The sequence below is a fragment of the Myxocyprinus asiaticus genome, chromosome 29 (genome assembly GCF_019703515.2).
Source record: "Myxocyprinus asiaticus isolate MX2 ecotype Aquarium Trade chromosome 29, UBuf_Myxa_2, whole genome shotgun sequence".
Lineage (NCBI taxonomy): Eukaryota > Metazoa > Chordata > Actinopteri > Cypriniformes > Catostomidae > Myxocyprinus > Myxocyprinus asiaticus.
The window spans coordinates 33,223,105-33,247,640 of NC_059372.1; the positions used below are offsets into that span (position 1 = coordinate 33,223,105).

The window sequence follows — 24,536 nt, forward strand, 5'->3', positions numbered from 1 at the left end:
AAACATCAGTTTTAACCTTTTCAGTTTTTGTCTCTTAAAACTGTTGATTGCAAGAGAGACTTGAAGAGATGTTGCAGATTTTATGCTAGGAAATTGAGGGTGACCTTATGAAACACTATGATGTAGCCTGTCAGCTACATCAGAGGCTTATTTTTGTAGCCATCTTCCATCCAGAAGTTTGTGAAAAAGGTGAATCAGCAACTGCAGTGTGGACAAATCACTGTCCCAGGCTGTGGTAAAACACCATCTCTAATTAGATAGAAGTGAGAATATTATGCACTAGAGTGGAATGGGAAGACTAAAACAATCATGCATCTGATCTGACTTAATATTAATCTTCCATTTATAGAAGATTCCATTTATAGATTAATACTTAATATTAATCTTCCAAAATCCATTTCAGCTTAGTAGAATCAGTGGCATTCTTGAGAGTTTTCTCAGCTGATATCAGGTAGTGTTAAACAGCAGGAGTCTGAGTCAGGCATCCCGCTTCTTGGATCATTTTTGGCTTAAAGGTACTGTCCCACCTCTCTAAGAGCTTGGGAGATGTTTCAGCAATAAAGAGAAGAATGAAGTGTTGATTGACATTGATTAAAATTTATCAGAATTAGACACTTCCTATGCATGAAAAGCAGCTTTCACCTGTTTCACCCATAAATATTACTCACCAGCCCTTTGGTGTCTAGAATATCTATTGCTGGATCTGCACTGTGAACTGTATGGGCAAGAGGTGAGATTGCCTCTCTGTGGTATCTGCATCAAGCTGCTTCTCTGTGCTAGTGACTCTCTTGATGTCTCGACTTCCTTAGGGAGAGTTAGGCTCATTCTTTTCACCACAACAAGAGGTTTTTCTCTGCAGTTTCAGAGATGCCAAACAAGATATCAGCTTTCACTTTCTGTGTTGTAGAAGTGCTCCTGTAATTTGACAAAACAGGAACATTTCACTTTCATATATCAAAATCCATAGCAGGCAAAATAGTGTCAGGCATCAATTATAAGAAAAGCATTCAGTCTGCGGAACATTTTTAGAGGAATAGTTCAGCTGTTTTGGTCTTTACAATGTACAGGTGCATCTCAATAAATTAGAATGTTGTGGAAAAGTTCATTTATTTCAGTAATTCAACTCAAATTGTGAAACTCGTGTATTAAATAAATTCAATGCACACAGACTGAAGTAGTTTAAGTCTTTGGTTCTTTTAATTGTGATGATTTTGGCTCACATTTAACAAAAACCCACCAATTCACTATCTCAAAAAATTAGAATATGGTGACATGCCAATCAGCTAATCAACTCAAAACACCTGCAAAGGTTTCCTGAGCCTTCAAAATGGTCTCTCAGTTTGGTTCACTAGGCTACACAATCATGGGGAAGACTGCTGATCTGACAGTTGTCCAGAAGACAATCATTGACACCCTTCACAAGGAGGGTAAGCCACAAACATTCATTGCCAAAGAAGCTGGCTGTTCACAGAGTGCTGTATCCAAGCATGTTAACAGAAAGTTGAGTGCAAGGAAAAAGTGTGGAAGGAAAAAGATGCACAACCAACCGAGAGAACCGCAGCCTTATGAGGATTGTCAAGCAAAATCGATTCAAGAATTTGGGTGAACTTCACAAGGAATGGACTGAGGCTGGGGTCAAGGCATCAAGAGCCACCACACACAGATGTGTTAAGGAATTTGGCTACAGTTGTCGTATTCCTCTTGTTAAGCCACTCCTGAACCACAGACAACATCAGAGGCGTCTTACCTGGGCTAAGGAGAAGAACTGGACTGTTGCCCAGTGGTCCAAAGTCCTCTTTTCAGATGAGAGCAAGTTTTGTATTTCATTTGGAAACCAAGGTCCTAGAGTCTGGAGGAAGGGTGGAGAAGCACATAGCCCAAGTTGCTTGAAGTCCAGTGTTAAGTTTCCACAGTCTGTGTTGATTTGGGGTGCAATGTCATCTGCTGGTGTTGGTCCATTGTGTTTTTTTGAAAACCAAAGTCACTGCACCCGTTTACCAAGACATTTTGGAGCACTTCATGCTTCCTTCTGCTGACTAGCTTTTTAAAGATGCTGATTTCATTTTCCAGCAGGATTTGGCACCTGCCCACACTGCCAAAAGCACCAAAAGTTGGTTAAATGACCATGGTGTTGGTGTGCTTGACTGGCCAGCAAACTCACCAGACCTGAACCCCATAGAGAATCTATGGGGTATTGTCAAGAGGAAAATGAGAAACAAGAGACCAAAAAATGCAGATGAGCTGAAGGCCACTGTCAAAGAAACCTGGGCTTCCATACCACCTCAGCAGTGCCACAAACTGATCACCTCCATGAATTGAGGCAGTAATTAAAGCAAAAGGAGCTCCTACCAAGTATTGAGTACATATACAGTAAATGAACATACTTCCAGAAGGCCAACAATTCACTAAAAATGTTTTTTTTTTTTGGTCTTATGATGTATTCTAATTTTTTGAGATAGTGAATTGGTGGGTTTTTGTTAAATGTGAGCAAAAATCATCACAATTAAAAGAACCAAAGACTTAAACTACTTCAGTCTGTGTGCACTGAATTTATTTAATACACAAGTTTCACAATTTGTGTTGAATTACTGAAATAAATGAACTTTTCCACGACATTAATTGTGATGATTTTGGCTCACATTTAACAAAAACCCACCAATTCACTATCTCTAAAAATTAGAATATGTTGACATGCCAATCAGCTAATCAACTCAAAACACCTGCAAAGGTTTCCTGAGCCTTCAGAATGGTCTCTCAGTTTGGTTCACTAGGCTACACAATCATGGGGAAGACTGCTGATCTGACAGTTGTCCAGAAGACAATCATTGACACCCTTCACAAGGAGGGTAAGCCACAAACATTCATTGCCAAAGAAGCTGGCTGTTCACAGAGTGCTGTATCCAAGCATGTTAACAGAAAGTTGAGTGGAAGGAAAAAGTGTGGAAGAAAAAGATGCACAACCAACCGAGAGAACCGCAGCCTTACGATTGTCAAGCAAAATCAATTCAAGAATTTGGGTGAACTTCACAAGGAATGGACTGAGGCTGGGGTGAAGGCATCAAGAGCCACCACACACAGACATGTCAAGGAATTTGGTTACAGTGTCGTATTCCTCTTGTTAAGCCACTCCTGAACCACAGACAACGTCAGAGGCGTCTTACCTGGGCTAAGGAGAAGAACTGGACTGTTGCCCAGTGGTCCAAAGTCCTCTTTTCAGATGAGAGCAAGTTTTGTATTTCATTTGGAAACCAAGGTCCTAGAGTCTGGAGGAAGGGTGGAGAAGCTCATAGCCCAAGTTGCTTGAAGTCCAGTGTTAAGTTTCCACAGTCTGTGATGATTTGGGGTGCAATGTCATCTGCTGGTGTTGGTCCATTGTGTTTTTTGAAAACCAAAGTCACTGCACCCGTTTACCAAGAAATTTTGGAGCACTTCATGCTTCCTTCTGCTGACAAGCTTTTTAAAGATGCTGATTTCATTTTCCAGCAGGATTTGGCACCTGCCCACACTGCCAAAAGCACCAAAAGTTGGTTAAATGACCATGGTGTTGGTGTGCTTGACTGGCCAGCAAACTCACCAGACCTGAACCCCATAGAGAATCTATGGGGTATTGTCAAGAGGAAAATGAGAAACAAGAGACCAAAAAATGCAGATGAGCTGAAGGCCACTGTCAAAGAAACCTGGGCTTCCATACCACCTCAGCAGTGCCACAAACTGATCACCTCCATGCCACGCCGAATTGAGGCAGTAATTAAAGCAAAAGGAGCCCCTACCAAGTATTGAGTACATATACAGTAAATGAACATACTTTCCAGAAGGCCAACAATTCACTAAAAATGTTTTTTTTTATTGGTCTTATGATGTATTCTAATTTTTTGAGATAGTGAATTGGTGGGTTTTTGTTAAATGTGAGCCAAAATCATCACAATTAAAAGAACCAAAGACTTAAATGACTTCTGTCTGTGTGCACTGAATTTATTTAATACACGAGTTTCACAATTTGAGTTGAATTACTGAAATAAATGAACTTTTCCACGACATTCTAATTTATTGAGATGCACCTGTATTTGTATCTGTCAAAATTATCTGTATCTGTCTCTGTATTTGGATAGACCCGGGTGTGGGCGGGGCTTAAACCAGAGGTCAAAACTAAATGAAATGCCCATTTTTTAAGTGTTACTCTTACATTTATATTTTCTATTAATAAAATATGCCTTGTATATGCCTTTTCATAATAATAGTTATAAGTAATTATAAATAATAATAATAATTATTATTATACAATTATTATTTAAGAAAATATTATTTTATTCTTTTTTTTCTTACCAGTTGAAGCTGAATTTTTAGGCTACATTAACTGAGGAATATGTTGTTAACTGTGGTTTCTCCTGGTATTTCAGATATTAATATCTGCATAAAACAGAATTTTCTTTCATCTGTTCATGTATAGTTGAAGTCTGAAGTTCACATACACCTTAGCCAAATACATTTAAACTTGAAATTTGAAATTTTTCACAATTCCTGATATTTAATCATAGAAAACATTCCCTGTCTTAGGTCAGTTAGGATCACTACTTTATTTTAAGAATGTGAAATGTCAGAATAATAGTAGAGAGAGTTATTTATTTCAGCTTTTATTTCTTTCATCACATTCCCAATGGGTCAGAAGTTTACATACACTTTGTTAGTATTTGGTGAGTAAGTTGTTTAACTTGGGTCAAACGTTTTGGGTAGCCTTCCACAAGCTTCTCACAATAAGTTGCTGAAATTTTGACCCATTCCTCCAGACAGAACTGGTGTAACTGAGTCAGGTTTGTAGGCCTCCTTGCTCGCACACGCTTTTTCAGTTCTGCCCAAAAAATCGGATTGAGGTAAGGGCTTTGTGATGGCCACTCCAGTACCTTGACTTTGTTGTCCTTAAGCCATTTTGCCACAACTTTGGGGGTATGCTTGGGGTCATTGTCCATATGGAAGACCCATTTGCGACCGAGCTTTAACTTTCTGGCTGATGTCTTGAGATGTTGCTTCAATATATCCACATAATTTTCCTTCCTCATTATGCCAAACAGTTACATTTTTGTTTAATCAGACCAGAGGACATTTCTCCAAAAAGTAAGATCTTTGTCCCCATGTGCACTTACAAACTGTAGTCTGGCTTTTTTATGGTGGTTTTAGAGCTGTTGCTTCTTCCTTGCGGAGTAGCCTTTCAGGTTATGTCAATATAGGACTCGTTTTACTGTGGATATAGATACTTGTCTACCTGTTTCCTCCAGTATCTTCACAAGGTCCTTTGCTGTTGTTCTGGGATTGATTTGCACTTTTCGCACCAAAATACATTCATCTCTAGGAGACAGAATGCATCTCCTTCCTGAGTGGTATGATGGCTGCGTGGTCCCATGGTGTTTATACTTGCATACTGTTGTTTGTACAGATGAATGTGGTATCTTCAGGCATTTGGAAATTGCTCCCAAGGATGAACCAGACTTGTGGAGGTCCACAATTTTTTTTGAAGTCTTGGCTGTTTTCTTTTGATTTTCCCATGATGTCAAGCAAAGAGGTACTTAATTTGAAGGTAGGCCTTAAAATACATCCACAGGTACACCTCCAATTCAGTACGCCTCCTATCAGAAGCTAATTGGCTAATTGTCTAAAGGCTTTACATAATTTTCCGGAATTTTCCAAGCTGCTTAAAGGTACAGTTAACTTAGTGTATGTAAACTTCTGACTCACTGGAATTGTGATATAGTCAATTAAAAGTGAAACAATCTGTCTGTAAACAATTGTTGGAAAAATTACTTGTGTCATGCACAAAGTAGATGTCCTAAACGACTTGCCAAAACTATAGTTTGCTAATATGAAATCTGTGGATGTGTTTTAATGACTTCAACCTAAGTGTATGTAAACTTCTGACTTCAACTGTATAACAATGTTATTCTGGATGCAGGAGGTGTCAAGCAAAATGTGAAATGTCAAGCACACATTTTGCAGTGAATAATAAATACAAGTTCAAATATTAAAATAAATGTAAATAAAATCAATATAGCCAACAAACAGGTAAAAGTCCCATAAGTCTATCAGGAATTTGTATGATAGGACACCATTATTTAGTTAAATAATAATATAATAATAATAATAATTATAATAATAATAATAATAATGTTACATTTATATAGCGCTAACCAGAGTTCAAGAACACTTAACAATTTAAAATTTTGCACAGTTTAAAGAAGAAGAAGAAAAACAAGACGGTGTTTCAGTTTCTTCATTTTACATGAGGAATATTCCTAAAAGAGCAGCCTGTATGGAGCACTTAAACCTTTATGGAGCATTTTAACTTTTTGCGGAATAAAATTTTAACCAGTTAATAACCTAAATCGCTGATATGGATATAAATGTGGCCCACTTTAAAAGAGGGATAGACAAAATAATCTCTTCATGTCAGGAATTTAACATCGCACTCAGGTTTAGGCTATAAATAAATACATGAGAATTACGTGTGAAAGGTGTGATACATTAACATAGACATTTCAAGTGGAACGTGTATATGATGTTATATCTTAATTAATGTTACACTTGATGGGGGGCCTGAGTAGCTCAGCAAGTAAAGACACTGACTGCCACACCTGGAGTCGCAAGTTTGAATCCAGGGCGTGCTGAGTGATTCCAGTCAGGCTTCCTAAGCAACCAATTGGCCCGGTTGCTAGAGTGGGTAAAGTCACGTTGGGTTAACCTCCTCATGGTCGCTATAATGTGGTTCTCGCTCTCATGGGGCACGTGGTGAGTTGTGCGTGGATGCCGCGGAGAATAGTGTGAAGCCTCCACACACTCTAGGTCTCCATGGTAACGCGCTCAACAAGCCATGTGATAAGATGCGTGGATTGACTCTCTCAGACATGGAGGCAACTGGGATTCATCCTCCACCACCCGGATTGAGGCGAGTCTCTAAACCACCACGAGGAACTAGAGCGCATTGGGAATTGGGCATGCCAAATTGGGGAGAACATTTTTACACTTGACAACTCCAGACGCGAACAATTAACAGAGACCGCAAACGGAAATCTGAAATCACAACATGCACATTTTCATTAATAAGGTTTACAATTTAGAAATATTGGCTGTACAGATTAATAAGTTATTTTTAATTTTGTATATGTTTATTTAAAATGTCGCTTTATAAATATTTTTTATATTATTCGGATGAATCCGTTACTCATTTTGAAGTAATTATTCGTGCCTTTCCGAATAAGGTATTCGGCTTTGGGCACATCCCTAATAACAAAAGTGTCATTAAAGTAGTCCATGCAACTCATGCCTCATATTCCAAGTGTTCTGAAGGCACACAATCATTTTGATTGATGAACACCATTTTAGTCACTCAATGTTGAGAGTTTGAGAATACTGAGAATACTGAGTCATTCTGAGTCCTGCCTTGCAAGACATACCTCTCTTCAGGGGCAAAGTTTGCAGTTAACTTCATGTAAAAGTGATTTAAATAGTGACAAAGTAAAAGTTCTCGTATTGCGAATTGATAGCTGGCTGAACAAGAAATTAGTAGTTCTCTCAACAAACATTTTTGCATATAGTGAACAAAGCAAAACTAAACAAAGCAATCTTACTGAAAACAATTATTAAGACAGTTGTTGAACTCAATTTTACCGCATCATGTTGCCTTGAAATTGTAAGTTTTTTTTCACAGTGTATAGTGGTGAATGGGAGACTACGGCAAATAATATTTAAAAAGCTGTAATACTGTATATATGATCATGTTGATTTTTAAGCCATACCACATGCACATAATCCTGAACAGCAGCCTTTTTGTAAAATAAATTTAAAGTAACCATATGGTTTTAAAGTCAATCAAGAATGCATGTAAAACTACCATATGTAGGAGAGATATGCAACATAATTGGGCTTATTGAGCACATACATTTACCTCATGTTAAATCAGTTTGAGTTTTATCATGAAAGCATGCAAAGAAAAAAGGATTACTTCTGAATTTGAGTTTTCTTACTGGAATGTTTGTGTAATCTTGTGTTAGACGAAGGGTGCAAGTTGCTGTAGTGTATTCAGTGGAAGCCATTGAATAAGTTGAGGGTAACTTAAAGGTCTGGCCAAGTTCTTAACCCTCCTAAAAGCCTTGTGCAATATTGACATAAAAGTAATTTATGTACAGTATAAAGGCTTTAAAAGAATTCTAATTAAATGTATATCCTTGAGAATTAATCTATCAGAGTATATACTTATCTTTGTCTATCAGCATTTTTATGATCAAAGTTTGTTAAGATATTCGACATCTAAAGGACTGTTGAACTAGTTTTTTGAATTTAACTTTACAACTTTGATTTATGACAAAATTATACAAGATCTAACCATTCTAACCAAGAGATCTAACCCAGACTGTAACCATTGGAAAACCAGTTGATTTCATCATTATTAAATGGATAATTCAGCCACAAATGAAAATTCCCTCCAAAAAGGGAAAAAGAACAACAAACAAACAACAAGGTTGCATAGAAGCATCATAAAGGTAGTCCATTCGTGCACTATTTTCTAAGTTTTCTGCAGCCATACAATAACTAAAAAGTGAAATTGAAATAATTGTCACCGTTCGCTTTCATTGTATAGAAAAAAGTAATTTGGATGTTCTGCTATAACTAACTCCTTTTGTGTTCCACAGAAGAAAAGAAAATCAGATGGGATTTCTTTAATGGTTTATGATGTCTAGAAAGGCAGAAGCTGTTCCTCTGATGTCAACTCTGATTTGGTTTAATGTTTGTAAATGTTACTGGATATAGGGACTTTAGGCCAGCTAACACTTTCTAACTCTTCTCGTCTTGTCTTTTGATTTCAGGGCACAGAGGTTCCAGTCTGGACAAAGACGGCATTCTATTTACCTTCAATTGATTGTGAGCTCCCGCTGATCTCCAATATTTAAAATGGGGTTGTCATGGAAACTGCTGGTGCTGCAATTATTCATAGGGTGCCTTTCAGGTACGCATCCTAATAACCTGCTCTGTACACTACCAGTCTGTTTCTGTGGCATACATTTGTCCTTGTCATTTACTATTAAGGGCATACCTCCCATTCAGGGAAGTCTCTAATCTTCTGGAACCAATTAAGGTGGCACTTTGTTTCTAACAAATGGATGAGCAAAGACAGACAGTGGGTGTTGTTGTAATGCCTCAGATAGGCGGTTTATTTTAAATAGACTAAGCATAAGTAATAAAAGGTGGAAATAAATTGTCCAAGGAGACATGGTGCTAAACTGAAAAAAGACATGGTGTCCTTGCAGTACTGGGCCATAATTGTATTGATCCAGGTGGGGACGTGGTCAAAATCAAAATCCTTTGTTGTTCCTGCAACAACATTCCTATCAAACATCCTAACCTTAACTTTCCAGGGAAATTATAGGTTTATATGAATGTTGTTGAAGCCCCAGTCCCAGCACTATGCTTAACATTCAGTAGTCTGCAGCAAAAGGTCTGGGCACTTTTGAAGCTTAAACTGGCCAAGAACCGCCCACTTAGACAGAAAAATCCATCTTAATGACATGTTTTAATGACATCAGAGTTTGTTTTTGTTATTATTTGTCATTTTGGGGTGGGGTTATCTGAGATATATTGTACCATAATAATAGACTAGAGTGGAAAATAATTCATTTAAATAACTGTGCCGCAATCGCAACGGGTGATTGCACTGCAAAATCTGAAAATCCTAATGGCCCTCCCTGGTCTATAGCCTAAATGGGGGGCCGTGATAATGTAGGTGGGGGGTGGTCGCTCCATGACACTACTTTATTGCTGTCTAGAATTATGTGATTGGACGTTTAGGCTCTATACTCATCACTATTGGGCAGAATATTAGCTATTTGACATATTAACATTATCACCGGTCTGTGTGCGACTTCTTGATATAAAGACCACCTTGCTTTGTGCAGTCTGTCAAAGTTGGAGAAAAGGTGTGGCAATATATAATTTGCAAAGTCCTTTAAGAGACATAAAAAGGTTCATGTGCAAATGGATCTATCAGCCATTATTTTATTGGAGAGCGCAATTTACAATATGTTCTCATTTAGCCTAGTGAAAGCTCAAAAGCCCTCCTATTGATCTCTTTTTGATTAAGCACAAGCAATTACATTTGTCTTCCAATCAAAGGGAGGGTCAGACATAATCCTTTAAGTCTTTGATTTAAAAAGGGCTGTTTGCTCTGTGTTCTTTTGCATGATGTACAAGAGCTCCTGCTGGGTGTGATTTTTAAGAACAGAACAGCACCCTTTCTCCCTCTCCACTCGCAGGTCATGATACATCATACAGTGTTTATTCATGGTTGAGAGAACAATCTGCTTAAAAGATTCCAGGTGTGGGTAACATAGACAGATTTGTATGTGCAGTATATGTGGGTTGAAATCAGCCAGTTTAAACTTAATATATTTTATTATATTCTATTTCAGACATACCTAGTAATTTGTTTAGGAGAATAGTAGAAACATATGCCCTAATAAAGGTCAAAAATGCCCCCTGAAAATCCATTCCACAAGGCAAATATTGCCAGTGAATAATAATAATATAAAAAAAAAAAATCTTGCACTGTTCTGAACACTCTATGAGAATTCACATGTGGCGATACGGTCCTCCTAACAAGACCACCCTAAAGCCACTGGGCATGACTATAAAAGAGAGATAAATACTAGTAGCTTGGTAAACGCAGTAGTAAAAGTGACTGCAGCTTAAACTGGAGAAGTTTCCTATTTATTTGCATCGTAACAGTATTCATAATCTTTATTTGTGTTCTCACAGTTTAAAAAAATACAATATCACAAAATACGATTTAAAGTGCATGACCATATCTACAACAAAAATCCATTTAAAAATTAATATGTCAAATGTGGAACAACCAACATGATTACAGGAGAAATCGACTTGTTGCTTCCGAAAGTTCATTTACACTGGAATGAAATCAACCCCATTCAGCCAAATTAAGCACCATCCCCCATCAGACATTTTTCCCTCTAGTGCTACTTATAGCGTGTTGCACGTGCAACCTTTGAGACACGTGTTGTGATCCCATTGAAACTAGGAAGTAATCGTGTTTACATAAACAATGGGAAGCATGATTCGGAGGTTGCATTTTCGCACAAAAAAATAACATTTTTACTCCACTGACAGTTAGGTTTAGAGTTGGGGCTTGAGTTAATAAAATGTATTCCTGTTGACTGTATTAAATCATAACTCGCTTTTGGCGGCACTCTGTGGACATTTCACCCGGAAACTGAAGCTCCCACATGCAACAACACTGCCATTAGGGGCAGTGATTCGATTCAAACTTTGGACCTACTACCAGATTACCACTGAAAGATAGGAGTTTTGAAATAATCTTGCTGTCATCTAGTTGAAGACTATTTAAAGGGAAATGTAACCAATAAACAATTATGAAGCACAATACAATTAATGTAAAAAATCTATTTATCTATCTATCTATCTATCTAGTCTGTCTTAGCTGAAAAATAGCATTTCCCTGTCTACCAATAACTAAGGGTGATTTAAAAGAGCATGCTAATAAAATGTGACATCAACCATAGCGACAAGGTCAACTCCGCCTTACTCTTATCTTAAGATTTCCTTAGTTAAACTTCCTCTTAGCAGTTTTGTGAATAGGTTTTAAGCAAAATCTTCTAGCTAGGAACTCTTTGGAGAACTCCTTGTGGTAAGATAAAAATCTTTGTGAATACAGGCCCTGGCATTAATGAAAAATACTTTTGTCCTGAGAACACAATTCAAGATTTTGGTTAAAATCTACCATCATTATATAGGTGACCTTTGCCTGAATGCATGTCAGTGTGACTGTATTGTACCAAGAGCTATTGCAAAGATACAGGATGATGGTTTGAATTTTAGCTGTGAGCGTAGAATTTCCAAAAATTGTCCTAATGTGACAGTTTGAAACCAACACATAAATCCACTGCTAAAATAAGCATTGAAATTGCACTTTTTGAAAATGCATTTTTTTAACAAATTACTGATACTGCTCATAACAGCTCATACAGCATTATATACTCCACTTCAGTACTAAATATATTAACTTTTGTGAGCATTACAATTAGAAAACCACGATTGTACATCAGACCCACTATAAATTATTATTTGACACCCTTGCAACCTAATTTAGAGAGATTGCACTACTCGGTACACGCTTTAGGCCCATACGTAAAATTAAAATGACCTGGGCTGGGTTTCCAGAAGTAAGAACGAAAGTAGCACTTAAGTAGTACTTTGTCACGTTACCTCGTTCTTATGTTTTCCCCAAGGACTCTTATTTTGAAAAGACTCTTAATTTGAAGTTTTGTATCTTCCTCTTATGTCTGTCTTCCTGTTTTTTGCCCTAATTGTATCCCAGGTGTTCCTCCTCTCCTTGCAATTCCCATGTGTATATATAACCTCATGTTCTTTGCTCTGGTGTTGTTCTTGTTTGTATGTAGAGCTTTGTAAGCAGCATACTTCTGTGGAATTTGTGTTTACCTTCTTTTAGTTGCATCTTCTTCTGTTTGTTTATTATTAAAAGAGATGCATCTGGGTTCTCTCTATCACCTCATCCCTACACAAACCCTGACATACTTAATCTCTAAGGTGCGTTTCCCAAAAACATCATTATCTAAGTAGTACTTAAAAACATTCATAATTTAATAAGAGCTTAAAACTGCTTTTAGGTGCATTAAAGTGATAGTTTAACCAAAAATGAAAATTCACTCATTTACTCACCCTCATGCCATCCCAGATGTGTATGACTTTCTGCAGCAGAACACATTTGATGAAAAATATGCAAGTGGATGACGATCTGACCTTTGAAGCTCCAAAAAGAACAGACAGTCAGCATGAACATCATCCATACAACTCTGCTGGTTAAATGAATGTTTTCTAAAACAAATGATCATGTTTTGGTGCGAAAAAGATAAAATTTTAAGTCCTTTTTAACTATAAATTATTGCTTCTGGTCAGCAGAATTATACGCATTCACGAGAGGGTGGAGTTCACGTGGTCTCTCATGAGACGTATTCGCATTGGCATGTTACGGACCTCAAAAATCTTGGTTGAGACATTCAAGGAGAGCACACAAATGCACCATTGTGAGTAAACATACAGATACAAATACAGATCTAAACCAAAACCAAAGAAGCTTCTGGACATGCCACGCCATTACATCACACGCATGTACTGCTGCTGACTGGAAGCGATTATTTATATTTAAGTTACTTAAATATTGAAGCAATCATTTCGCTTTAGAAGACATTCATTTAACCAGCAGAGTCGTATGGATGATGATTATGCTGACTGTTCTTTTTGGAGCTTCAAAGGACAGATCACAATTTTCCTTTTTGGGTGAACTAACCCTTTAAGTGCAAATTAGATGCATCTTTTTCAGAGTTTATCAGAGATCAAGGGACATTTAATAAATTGTATTAATATATTTTGATAATTGGAAAGCCATTGTACACTATTTCAAAGGCAAAAAAAAAATGTCTAAAAAAATCACATTGAAATCAATAGGCAGTCTGCACATGTGATGTGAATGATAGGTTTAAATACACCTTATATATACAGTATAAAGTTATATTGCCATTCTTTTATAAGAATAACTTTAATGGAAATAGAAATATATGTTCTTATTAAACATATTTCTTAACAAGACAGAGTATGAGTAAAGTGGCCATGTAGTTTAAAACAAATAAATTGGCCTAAATAAATAATTAAAATATGGTTAAAGGCGATTAGAGTGTGCAATGAGTGATTTTCTGTATCGCTCTTTATCAGCATCCTCTTCCTCCCTCCAATGGCTGATTTGAATCGGCTCTTGAGCCTACAGTCTGTTTATAGTCACAAATTGGCAGTAAGGCTACAAGTACACAGTGCCTTGGACTCTAACCAGATGATCTATTAATATATCGACAGTTCTATGAGTAGTTCATTACTGATGCCCATCATTTTAATCCTGTTCTGTTCGCATCTGTTAATTTTCCAGCCAAAGAGACAAAACTTTATGCTACGTGAGAGCCCCTCATGATTCACATCGTGCGCATTCACATTACATGCATTTCTTGCGTCACTTTCATTAATCTCTATGAAGTTGATACTGTACATCTAAAACCCTGTCTTACCAAGGCCATCATTATTTCTGTAAATAAATTTGGTAATAGTTAACTTTCAACAAGGTTGCATACAATTTCCATGTTTGCCAGCATTTCCGCATTATTTTCATGTTGAGAAGATAAACTCCTTGAAGTTTTGGCCAAAGTTCAGCACCTTTGGACCAGACAAAACACTTAACACTTAACGAAGCACTTAAGTTCTACTTTACCGAGCGATCTACGTGCTGGTTTGGGAAACAAGTGTTACTCCATTGTAAAATAACGAGTGGCAATCATAAGAGCTTAAATTGCAAGGTTATCGGGAAACCTTGGTCTCTGGATGTGAGAAAGACACACTAATGGACATTAAATGCACTCATTTGCTTTGTCTCTTAAAGTGTAAAAACTATAACCAATTACACAGTTTGCTTTAATTTCTATCATTTTAAAGCATTGAGCATTTGGCATTAGGCAGTTGTAACTGCAGTAGAACAAAAATTGTTGAACGGATGTAATTCCGTTTGATAAAATGTGCATTGATTGAAGAGTACAGAGATGGCACAATCAGAGAAAGGCATCAATGCGCCCTCAGTCCTAATTCATTTAGTTTGTGTTTTGTATTTAAATAGCTGTAGCCCAATTGAATTTTGTGCTTTATTATCGTGACTATTTTGAGTGCTTTTTGCCTCTTTATTTGTCAGAGAGGGGGGATAGTATTGGGAATTTTCTCAGGCTGGACTCAAACCTGCATAACCCACCTGAGCACCACAGGAGCACATGCACTAATCACGGTGTCACAGCACTGAGAAATTTGACTCAATAGACGAGTGTATAATTTATATTGTCTGTCTAACAGCATATACAATTCTGATCAATGAGTATAATTAAAACAGTGTTCGTGATCATAACTAACACATAATTGATACATTAGTGACGTGTTGCAGGGAAAAAAAAAATTGTAAAACAGTGGTCAAGTTCATGAGTGCATTAATGCCATTTTTATATTATGATGCATTTCATAACTGTGAAACTCTCTGCAAATAAGTTGGAGAAACTGTCATTCTCCGTTAGCCTGAATACATCCAATGTAAATTTACAATTCTCTGTACTTCAGCTTCAGCGCCCATTGTGTATGAATTTGTTTGCATGGGTTTGTGCACGTGTGTATTTTAACAAACTGAGATTGGCTTTTTCATTTGATGAATAAAACCCTTGAATCAGAATCAAACGAATTGGAGGCCACATGAATATCTACCCCCTCCCTCTCACACTCACCCTGTGCAACCTGTCTGTGCCTGGATATTCATGCTGAGGTAAGCTGGCCGAATTCATCGACTTGTCAGATAGTATTGAATTTGAGATTTGTTTTTTTTGGGCCTCCAAATTGCTCCTTGCCTTTTCCTGGTGCTGCTTAGATGTGCTGCCATACATATTTTTCCCTCAGCGTAAGAGAAAGAGAGAGAGAGACCTGCTTTTTCTAATTTCCTCCATAATGGCCTCCCTCTCTGCCAGGGTGGGCTTTGTGTTGTAAACGTCTTGTTAGTATTCTGTGCTGAGCAGGAATAGATCATTTCTCAGCGACAGTCTATCTGTGTTGACAAAAAAAAAAAAAAATCACACTACCTGAAAAGCGTACTGCAGAATCCTTACAAAGTAACGTAAAATCTGCAAGTGAATAACAATGTTTCAGAATATTCTGCATCAATATCTTAGGAACATCTTGTAATATTTGCAGCATCACCACACCTTGTAATTACATGGTGTTTTTCGAAGTAGACAGTAGCTTCCTCTGGCAAATATGAACCTTAATTGCTGAATTAATTCCTTGAATGATATATATTCACTCTCCAGGGCATTGCAAAGGTTTGCATCAGCTCCAAGCTAAGCCTAAAGATGTCTTACCAAGTCTTTATTTATACTTTCAGTATCAGATTTCGGTAACAAAAGTGCTGATATCTCATTTAGCTATTATATGAAGAATCTGAAGCGAAATTGGGTAAAATTACCATGTTGGATTTTGGACGGCTTGATCAAAAGCAGGCATATGCTTTAGTACAGTGTCAATATTGACGCCCCTGTTTAAAATGTTCCAGTGTCATGATGACTAGAGCAGTCTTTGTGTAGCATGGCTGAGTCACTCGATAATTCATGTGTATTAAACCCCTTAGTTACCATTTCAACAAATTGTCTCTTACTGTCCAGTGTTTAAATGTGCATCATATGATAAACATTATTTGGCTTCTACATCTGAAATGCACACTATACCAGAGATCTTTAACCTTTTCAGGCCCAATTCTGCAGAATTACTGACAAGCGGCATTCACCATTAGACATTTTTGCATCAATTCAAATGTTTACCTTTTCCGTTACTGAGATACGGTTCTGGTCCCATGGAAACCAGAAAGTTATCGTGTTCACAAAAATGATGGTGAGTTTGATTCAGAGTTTGCATGTTCGCTCAAATTTAATATTTACTGTACTGCCAGTTAGGTTTAGTGTTGAGGTTTGGGGTAAGGTTAATAGAATATGTCCTGTTGTAACTGTGTTACATCAATTGCAAATAAAAATATACCGCAATTTTTGCGCTGATCTGTGGACATTTCACCCGGAAACGGGAGCTCACAGATGCCCATTCGTTTCACAACACTGACAGCTTAATAATTCCAGCTTGATAATAAAATTATTATTATTGATGTACAAAGTCATATACCTGTGCATTACATTTTACAGTAATTTCACTTAGCTTAGACAGTTCATGCACAGACTAAATTGTTTGGAGTGATTTCTCACACTGTAAAACAGTAACGGGATACAGACAGAGAACAAAAGTAGTGCTGGATAAAGTGGATAATTACCTACTATCCATTGATACAAAACCTTGTATTCAAATATATTCTGTTGTTTGACTGTGATGAAAGTCATGTGCCCTAACCCATGTGAACAAAGTGTGTATTTCTGCAGGTAAAGAGATTTTTTAACAAAAATGTATCAGAATACTAACATTACACGATAGCATTTTAAATAACTAGGTTAAATAACCTAGGTTGCCAAATGAGGCAGGACCATCACTGAATGGAAAAAAGATGCAATGGAATGAATAGGGACAAAGGCTTTGAGTCTGTTTGGACTTTATAATGTACCTAACATCTCCTGTTGTGTTCCATGGAAAAAAGAAAGTCTGGGTTTGGAACAAAATGAGGGTCACGAAAAATAGTACGAGATCAACCCCCTGTTGAAGACACCTGCGCTATTGAATTGTATGTATGCACATGGGGTTGCTTTGCACATCTATGCTTACAGTAATCAAATAAAATGATGCAAATGTTGTTGGTAACATTATTAATAACAGGCTAATACTGCTTGTAGATTTTAGCATAGAAATAAAATCATATGAGATGATGCAATGGGAGGAGACCAAGCTGCTGGCAATATGATGCAACAAAGAAGTGGAAAGCACTGTGGTAGCTAATGGGAAATCTGAGTCAATATTATGGTTGTGGAGTATCACTTTATAATTTATTCTTACTCACGCCTTTTCATTTTCTCATGTTTCCTGTTTCATTTAAGAGGTAAAGCCCTTGTTGACAATGAGACTGAAATTAGCGCTGGTGCAGCGTATACCCCATTCAATAGATTTCAAAAACCTCCGCAGAGAGCTCTTCTGTGCTCTATTATCACCCAGATTTACAATGAACTCCACCTCTCTGTCGTTAGTGAGATGCTAATTGAACACTAGGTAGAACAATTTAGTCTTTCTTGTGCAAAAAAAAAAAATTGTTGGTTTTGAATGGAATTTTCATGCATTAATTCAGCTTAAACCCCTGTGGAGTTTGATATCTGCACAAGGTAAATAAGTAACATTAAATTGCAGTTTGTGCTTATCACGGGTTTCTGAAGTAATTTCTCAGGAGGATGATTTCCTCTAAAATTAGTTACCCAAATTTAGGTTTAAAAACATTGGTGAGTTGAGAGTGCACATCTGCAGCCAGACTCTATTGATGACCATTTCAGTTTAGGAAGTAGTCATGGTGTGATGTAATGTTCTATATCAGTAGTTCTCAACTGGTGGATTGCAACCAAAAAATGGGCCATATGTGTGTTCTGATTACGTTGAGGACAGCAAGAAAAAACAATGCTAAATGCAACAAATAAAATGCAACCAACCATTTAATAGTGCATAGTTAAGATTGCAAAGTAAATAGATTTATCAACTTAAGTTTTTAAGAGGAGGAAAAATGATTCCCAAATCTTTTGTTTTATTGATGATGTTAAAGGTTGTGCATCCAGTCAAACTCTGTGGTATTTTGGCACAAATTCATGTCACTTTGTTAGAAGGTAGCCAGATTTCACTGTAACCTGCTATTGCTACCTTAAGGAGCTATTTCTACTTGATTTAACCCTTAAAATGTGTTTTGTTGGTGTAAACTAATGTAGTCAGGTTGATTCAGTGATGTTTAAGTTGACATGAAATCGAAAATGACCCTATTTATTTTATAAATGCATGATACTGGTCTTATTGTGAATGATTCATCCATGCATATTTGCTATTTTATAAAAAAAAAAAAATCTTCACCTCGTAATCTTTAATCAATGTCTTTTTCTTCCGATGATATGACTGACGACTTCTCTGCTGACGTATGCACAGCGGCGCTGCAGTTGAGCAAGTTTTTAGTCAGTTTTAACCCTGCCCCTTTAAGAGTCATGTAAAGAAACCTGGCTTCAAAGCAGCTAATGCAGAGGTGAAGAGGTGTATTTTCGGCTATTTCTCTCTCAAAATCCTGTTCCCTACCCCAAACTACCTTGTTTACGGGCCCGCTGGCTTGAATTTACATTTCGAAGGAGATGGAATTATGGTGAGTTTTACGTTGTGTGCGAGACATTTTACACCTTAATTCTTCCAGAGGTGAATACAGCACGAGTCGGATGTGTCTGAAGTTTATTCATATTTTTTAATGCAGGTATCTTGGGATGTATTTATTTATTTATTCTTTATTTATTTTATTGTGAATCGAAACGTTGTGATCTTTTACTTGCTTGTTTCTTATTCATCTTCACTGGATTTCAGCCTCGTCGTAAGCAATGACTGCAATGTGCTGTGTGCGTTTGTGGGCTGGTTGTTTAATGTAGATCATCGTTCGGTTTTTAAATCAGTGAGGCATAGTGGAAAGTGTATGTTTGTGTCTGTGTCGACTGCAAACTTGCAGTCAGGTCTGCCTCCATTATGGTATGCAATGCCCATTTTTCACAATTCAATCTACCGATGGATAAAATATTATTTTTTTTTCTTGTTTGATAAGCCGTTTCACTTGGAAATACATCACAATATGGAAGAAAATTCGGTCACAACTTCCATTTTATGCCGACTTTAATGGTGTTGACTTGACTCAAACCAGTTAATTTAGATGTTACCACAAGAAGCTAATTTTTTAGGTTACCTTTTTTTTTTTGTGTGTGTAGGCAGATGCCAACCTGGAGTGTGTTTCCCAAAAGCATTGTTAGTCAACTCCTAAGATATCTCGTTTTGGCCAAACTCTAAGGTATCATCTCAGGCGATCCCAGAATGCACCGTGATGAGCATGGTGGAAAAATACATTCAAGATGGCAGATGAAGCTAGATAAATTTTTATGATAAATACTTGTAATCCATTTAATACTGAAAAATTAGTTAAAAATGTGTTTAATATGATAGAAAACTGATTATTTGGTCCAAAATATGCGTGTGCTATAGATATGCTCATTAGAATATTGTGTCGATCCTCTCGCGTCACCTGTATTGAAATCAGTTGCAAGTCGGGTTTCCAGTGTGTTGTGCATGAGGAGTGCTATTTGAATGATGTGTGGAGTTGTTACCTTACTCTTATGAGACTATTTCAGTTAGGATGCTGCCATAGAAGACAGCTACCTATGTAGGTAGTAGACAGCAAGGCAGCTCACTAAGTTTTGGATCAGACCATTTATTTTATTCCATATATATATTTCATTCTGTAAGACTTAAGACCTCGCTTACATGCACTTAAGCAAATTGCTTATACCGCAGTTTTTGCAGAAAGTTACATCCTAAAAAGTCATGCTAGCGCATCTGTTTTCCGTATATGCCTATTAAGGGATTTAGAGAATGTATATGGGGTAAAGAATGCTGATTACACAGTGCATACAAAACACGAACGCCGCTGGCTTGTCTTAAGTAGCTTTCTAGGCTTTCTGATGTCCATGTTAACGTGCAATAATTTGACATCCAGACATCCATATAAGCCTCAGCAGTCAAAAAATCTCTGCAGTAATTAGCCAATTACACCACCCCCTGCATAACATCATTAATGACAGCTCTAACGTGGTTTGAACGATGGATGTCCGACATAGTTACTACGGTTTCGAAAAACAGTCTTGACTAGCAAGTTAATTTCTCCAATGATGCATCGTACTATAGTAGTTAAGCAGTGAATTACATCACTGTACGGGAAACGCACCCCTGGAAAGGTTGCTTGACATGCCCTCATCCTTGGAAACCATGAACAAAACTATGCAAAGTAAAAGAAAAAACTTCCCAGACTAAATTAAATACAGGTTCATTGCAACAAGGATAAACATTGTGCTAGCTGCAATTTGTTTTATGCTGTGAATTATTGGAAATCAATTATTCGAAATTCAAGAGACATTTAAAAACCAAACAGTCAAACTGTAAAGACAAGCTTGAGTTTTTAAAGAAAGCAACAGGATCTGAACATGTCACAACAAGTCATTATAAAAGTTCATGGTAAATTTAATACAATTTCAGTGACACTTATGTTTACTTTTGTACAGTATAAGATTTTGGTACTGTATTGGGCCAACACTTCATGTCCAATGTAAAATCTGGGTCCTGAAACAAAATAGTTAAGAACTGCTGTTCTAGATAAGTCAGTGCACATTCTGTACATACAATAGCTTCTATCTGCACATGTTCATAGCAAGGTCAGGAAGATCAAAAATGTCCAACTGCAGATACAGCAGAACATACAATTACAAATACATGGACAGCCAAAGAATAGTTTCCATTTAAATAAATCTCCAGTCTGTCTTTTTTTTTTTTATTTTTTTTTTTTAGATGTCTTGGACACAATGCAGTAACATTAGACTCTACATTGTATTAATCAGCATAAAACAATGAGTTTTAGTTTATGCAAATTGCCTTCACTCCCCCATAAAGACTCTTCATCCTGCACATTGTTCAGTGGATGTCTCATCTTCCTGAAGGCTATTTGTGCTTAATAAGACAGGATAAGTGGTTTGTGCTAACCGTCAACATGTAATTACGGAGAATAATAAACCACAAAATGTCTAAGCTTTTAAGTGTTTACACGATGCACACAATTAGGCTACTTTTCTGCAAGTTAGTGTCTTCGGTATGACGAAATTGCATTAGCAAGCTTAGTGGGTCACCATGTTTAAAATGAAATCAACTATGGCTTTCTTGTTGTTGTTGTTGTTATTTATTAACAGAATGTATGAATTGATGAATTAGGATTTGGATAAGGAATGTATGTAAAGGAAGTTGCAGTTGTTGTTTTCTTATATAGGCCTAATCTATATCTCTCCATGTAGTGTTTCTGTACACTGTAAAAAATTGTCAGGTATAAAATGTGCTTCATGGGATGACGTCTAAATTAAATGGTTTTATTCAAGTAAATATATTATGTAATATGACTAGGTTTGCAAACGTCCCGTATAATATGGAATCATCCCATATTTAAGGGAACAAAATTACACTCCATTTGAAATCCATACGGGACGCCATTTGTCCTGTATTTTAGCATCTCACACCCAAACTGCTGAGAATGTTTCACAAACTGAGAGAAATGGACCTGAAACACACACCTTTCGCAGGAGTTGTGTGAGACATCAGCTGTTCAATGTTACATGGACGCCACACTTGACAGAAGCAGCCGGGGGAAAGATCAGTGAAAATCAGCAAACATTTTATGTGGTATTTTCAGTCAGAAGCAGGAGAATTTTGTCAAACATATAGCATTCGAAAGTGTGTGATAATTGTTCCTCACCATTGTGATTCCAAAAACACCAATAATTCATGACATTGCATTGCATACTGTATGTCAGTGCTGGTTCTGGAGAGGGACTCTTGAGAGAAACTGCAGCACTTTAAGTATGAAAGTACAATACAGTACAGGTTTAGTTAAAACACTTAATGTGATTATTTATTTATTTCCCTTTTGATGAACACTACTTACTGCCAAAACAACTACACTGTAATACAAGTAGAAATACATTATTTCATGTTAAGCATTTTCTCTCCAATTCAAATCCATTATAATGCATGATTTCTTAAAACAGTACTAAGACTTGTACTGAGACAGTGGCCCTGGGAGGCTGAATTATTTTTTTTAGTGATATAAACTACTGTCTACAAAGTTATAAGCCTAATTTTAAATGGAAAGCCGGTTCATTGAGGTTTAAAAACAGAAAAGGCTTAAGCTTAATTATGGGGGAAACACTAGACAGAAAAAATATTATTTTTTCCTTGATTGCAGCTTTTGACAAAATTTAGTGTTAATTGAAAGTGAAAATTGGTAGAAATTTTGTTCCTCCTGCTTGTTGTATTTAAAGGATTTGTTCAACCAAAATGTAAAATTCAGTCAATGTTTATTCACCCTGTGTTGTTATAACTTCCATATGACTGACTGGCTTTTTCTTAACACAAAGGGATAAATTGTGAAGAAAAAATGTTCCCTTACGACTCAGTACACTTGACAATGCATCAGGAAGCTGACGCTGTGGGAGTGTCCTTCTAAACGACCTAGTTGAAACCTTTCTACAAAAACAGCAGTTGGCTATGGAGTTGAAGCCCCGCCCTTTTAGGCACGAATCTGTCTGGTATAAAAGCGGGCACGCAAATATAATTCCTTTGGATTATAATTCCAAAATATAATTTTCTTCCTTCAAGACAATGATCAATCTCTTGTCTTAGAAGCCCTCTGCATTGTCGCTATCGAAATACACAAGCCAGTGGACAGAAGCTTAGAAGACTATCCACTCCCCTGCAGTACTCCGGCGGACATTCTACACCTCGCCGATTGACGCTTTGTTGTTGAACGGGTCCTCGCTTCAGTAAAACACCTGCTCCTCGCAGATATTTGTCTTGAGTATCCTTTATATTGCTATATTGTATTATATATATATATATATACACACACACACACACACACACACACACACACACACACACACACATACACACTGTAGGCCAAAAGTTTGGAATAATGTACAGATTTTGCTTTTATGGAAAGAAATTGGTACTTTTATTCACCAAAGTGGCATTCAGCTGATCACAATGTATAGCCAGGACATAAAAAATGTGAAAAATTACTATTACAATTAAAAAAAAAAAAAACTTAAACTACTTCAAAGAGTTCTTATAAAAAAAATCCTCCATGTGCAGCAATGACAGCTTTGCAGATCCTTGGCTTTCTAGCTGTAAGTTTGTCCAGATTCTCAGGTGACATTTCACCCCACGCTTCCTGTAGCACTTGCCATAGATGTGGCTGTCTTGTCAGGCACTTTCCACACACCTTACAGTCTAGCTGATCCAACAAAAGTTCAATGGGGTTGAGATCCATAACACTCTTTTCCAATTATCTGTTGTCCAATGTCTGTGTTTCTTTGCCCACTCTAACCTTATCTTTTTGTTTTTCTGTTTCAAAAGTGGCTTTTTCTTTGCAATTCTTCCCATAAGCCTGCACCCCTGAGTCTTCTCTTTACTGTTGTACATGAAACTGGTGTTGAGCGGGTAGAATTCAATGAAGCTGTCAGCTGAGGATATATGAGGTGTCTATTTCTCAAACTAGAGACTCTGATGTGCCTGTCCTCTTGTTTAGTTGTACATCTGGGCCTTCCACATATCTTTCTGTCCTTGGTAGAGCCAGTTGTCCTTTGTCTTTGAAGACTGTAGTGGCAATTGATTTTCTAGTACCAAATTAACAATTTAGCATGATTACTCAAGGATAAGATGTTGGAGTGATGGCTGCTGGAAATGGGGCCTGTCTAGATTTGATCAAAAATGACTTTTTTCAAATAGTGATGGTGCTGTTTTTTACATCAGTAATGTCCTGACTATACTTTGTGATCAGTTGAATGCCACTTTGGTGAATTAAGTACCAATTTCCTTCCAAAACATATACAGTATAAATATATATATATATATAAAAGAGCCGCTTACATGTTTGCATCTTTTTCAAGATGTCGTTCCGTAAGTGTTCCTTATGCGAGGGACACATCCCGCCATCAGATTATCATGAGAGCTGCATTCGCTGTCTGGGTCGCGCCCATGCAGAAGCAGCTCACATGGAGACAGACTGCCCTCACTGTGAGGGCATGAGTCTCAAAACGCTTCACTCGCAAATCGCCCCCTCGTTCTGAGGGACAATT

The 24,536-nt window shown here is 37.1% G+C and overlaps 1 protein-coding gene across 1 annotated transcript in view; it reads left to right on the plus strand.

The window, feature by feature from the left end:
* Positions 1-24,536, plus strand: part of cntn3a.1 (contactin 3a, tandem duplicate 1) — a 139,790-nt gene that overhangs the window by 9,797 nt on the left and 105,457 nt on the right. Inside the window, exon 2 of the mRNA XM_051662872.1 lies at positions 8,850-8,989. Coding sequence (XP_051518832.1) covers positions 8,935-8,989 — 55 coding nt within the window. The 5' untranslated portion in view covers positions 8,850-8,934. The remainder of the gene's footprint in view (positions 1-8,849; positions 8,990-24,536) is intronic.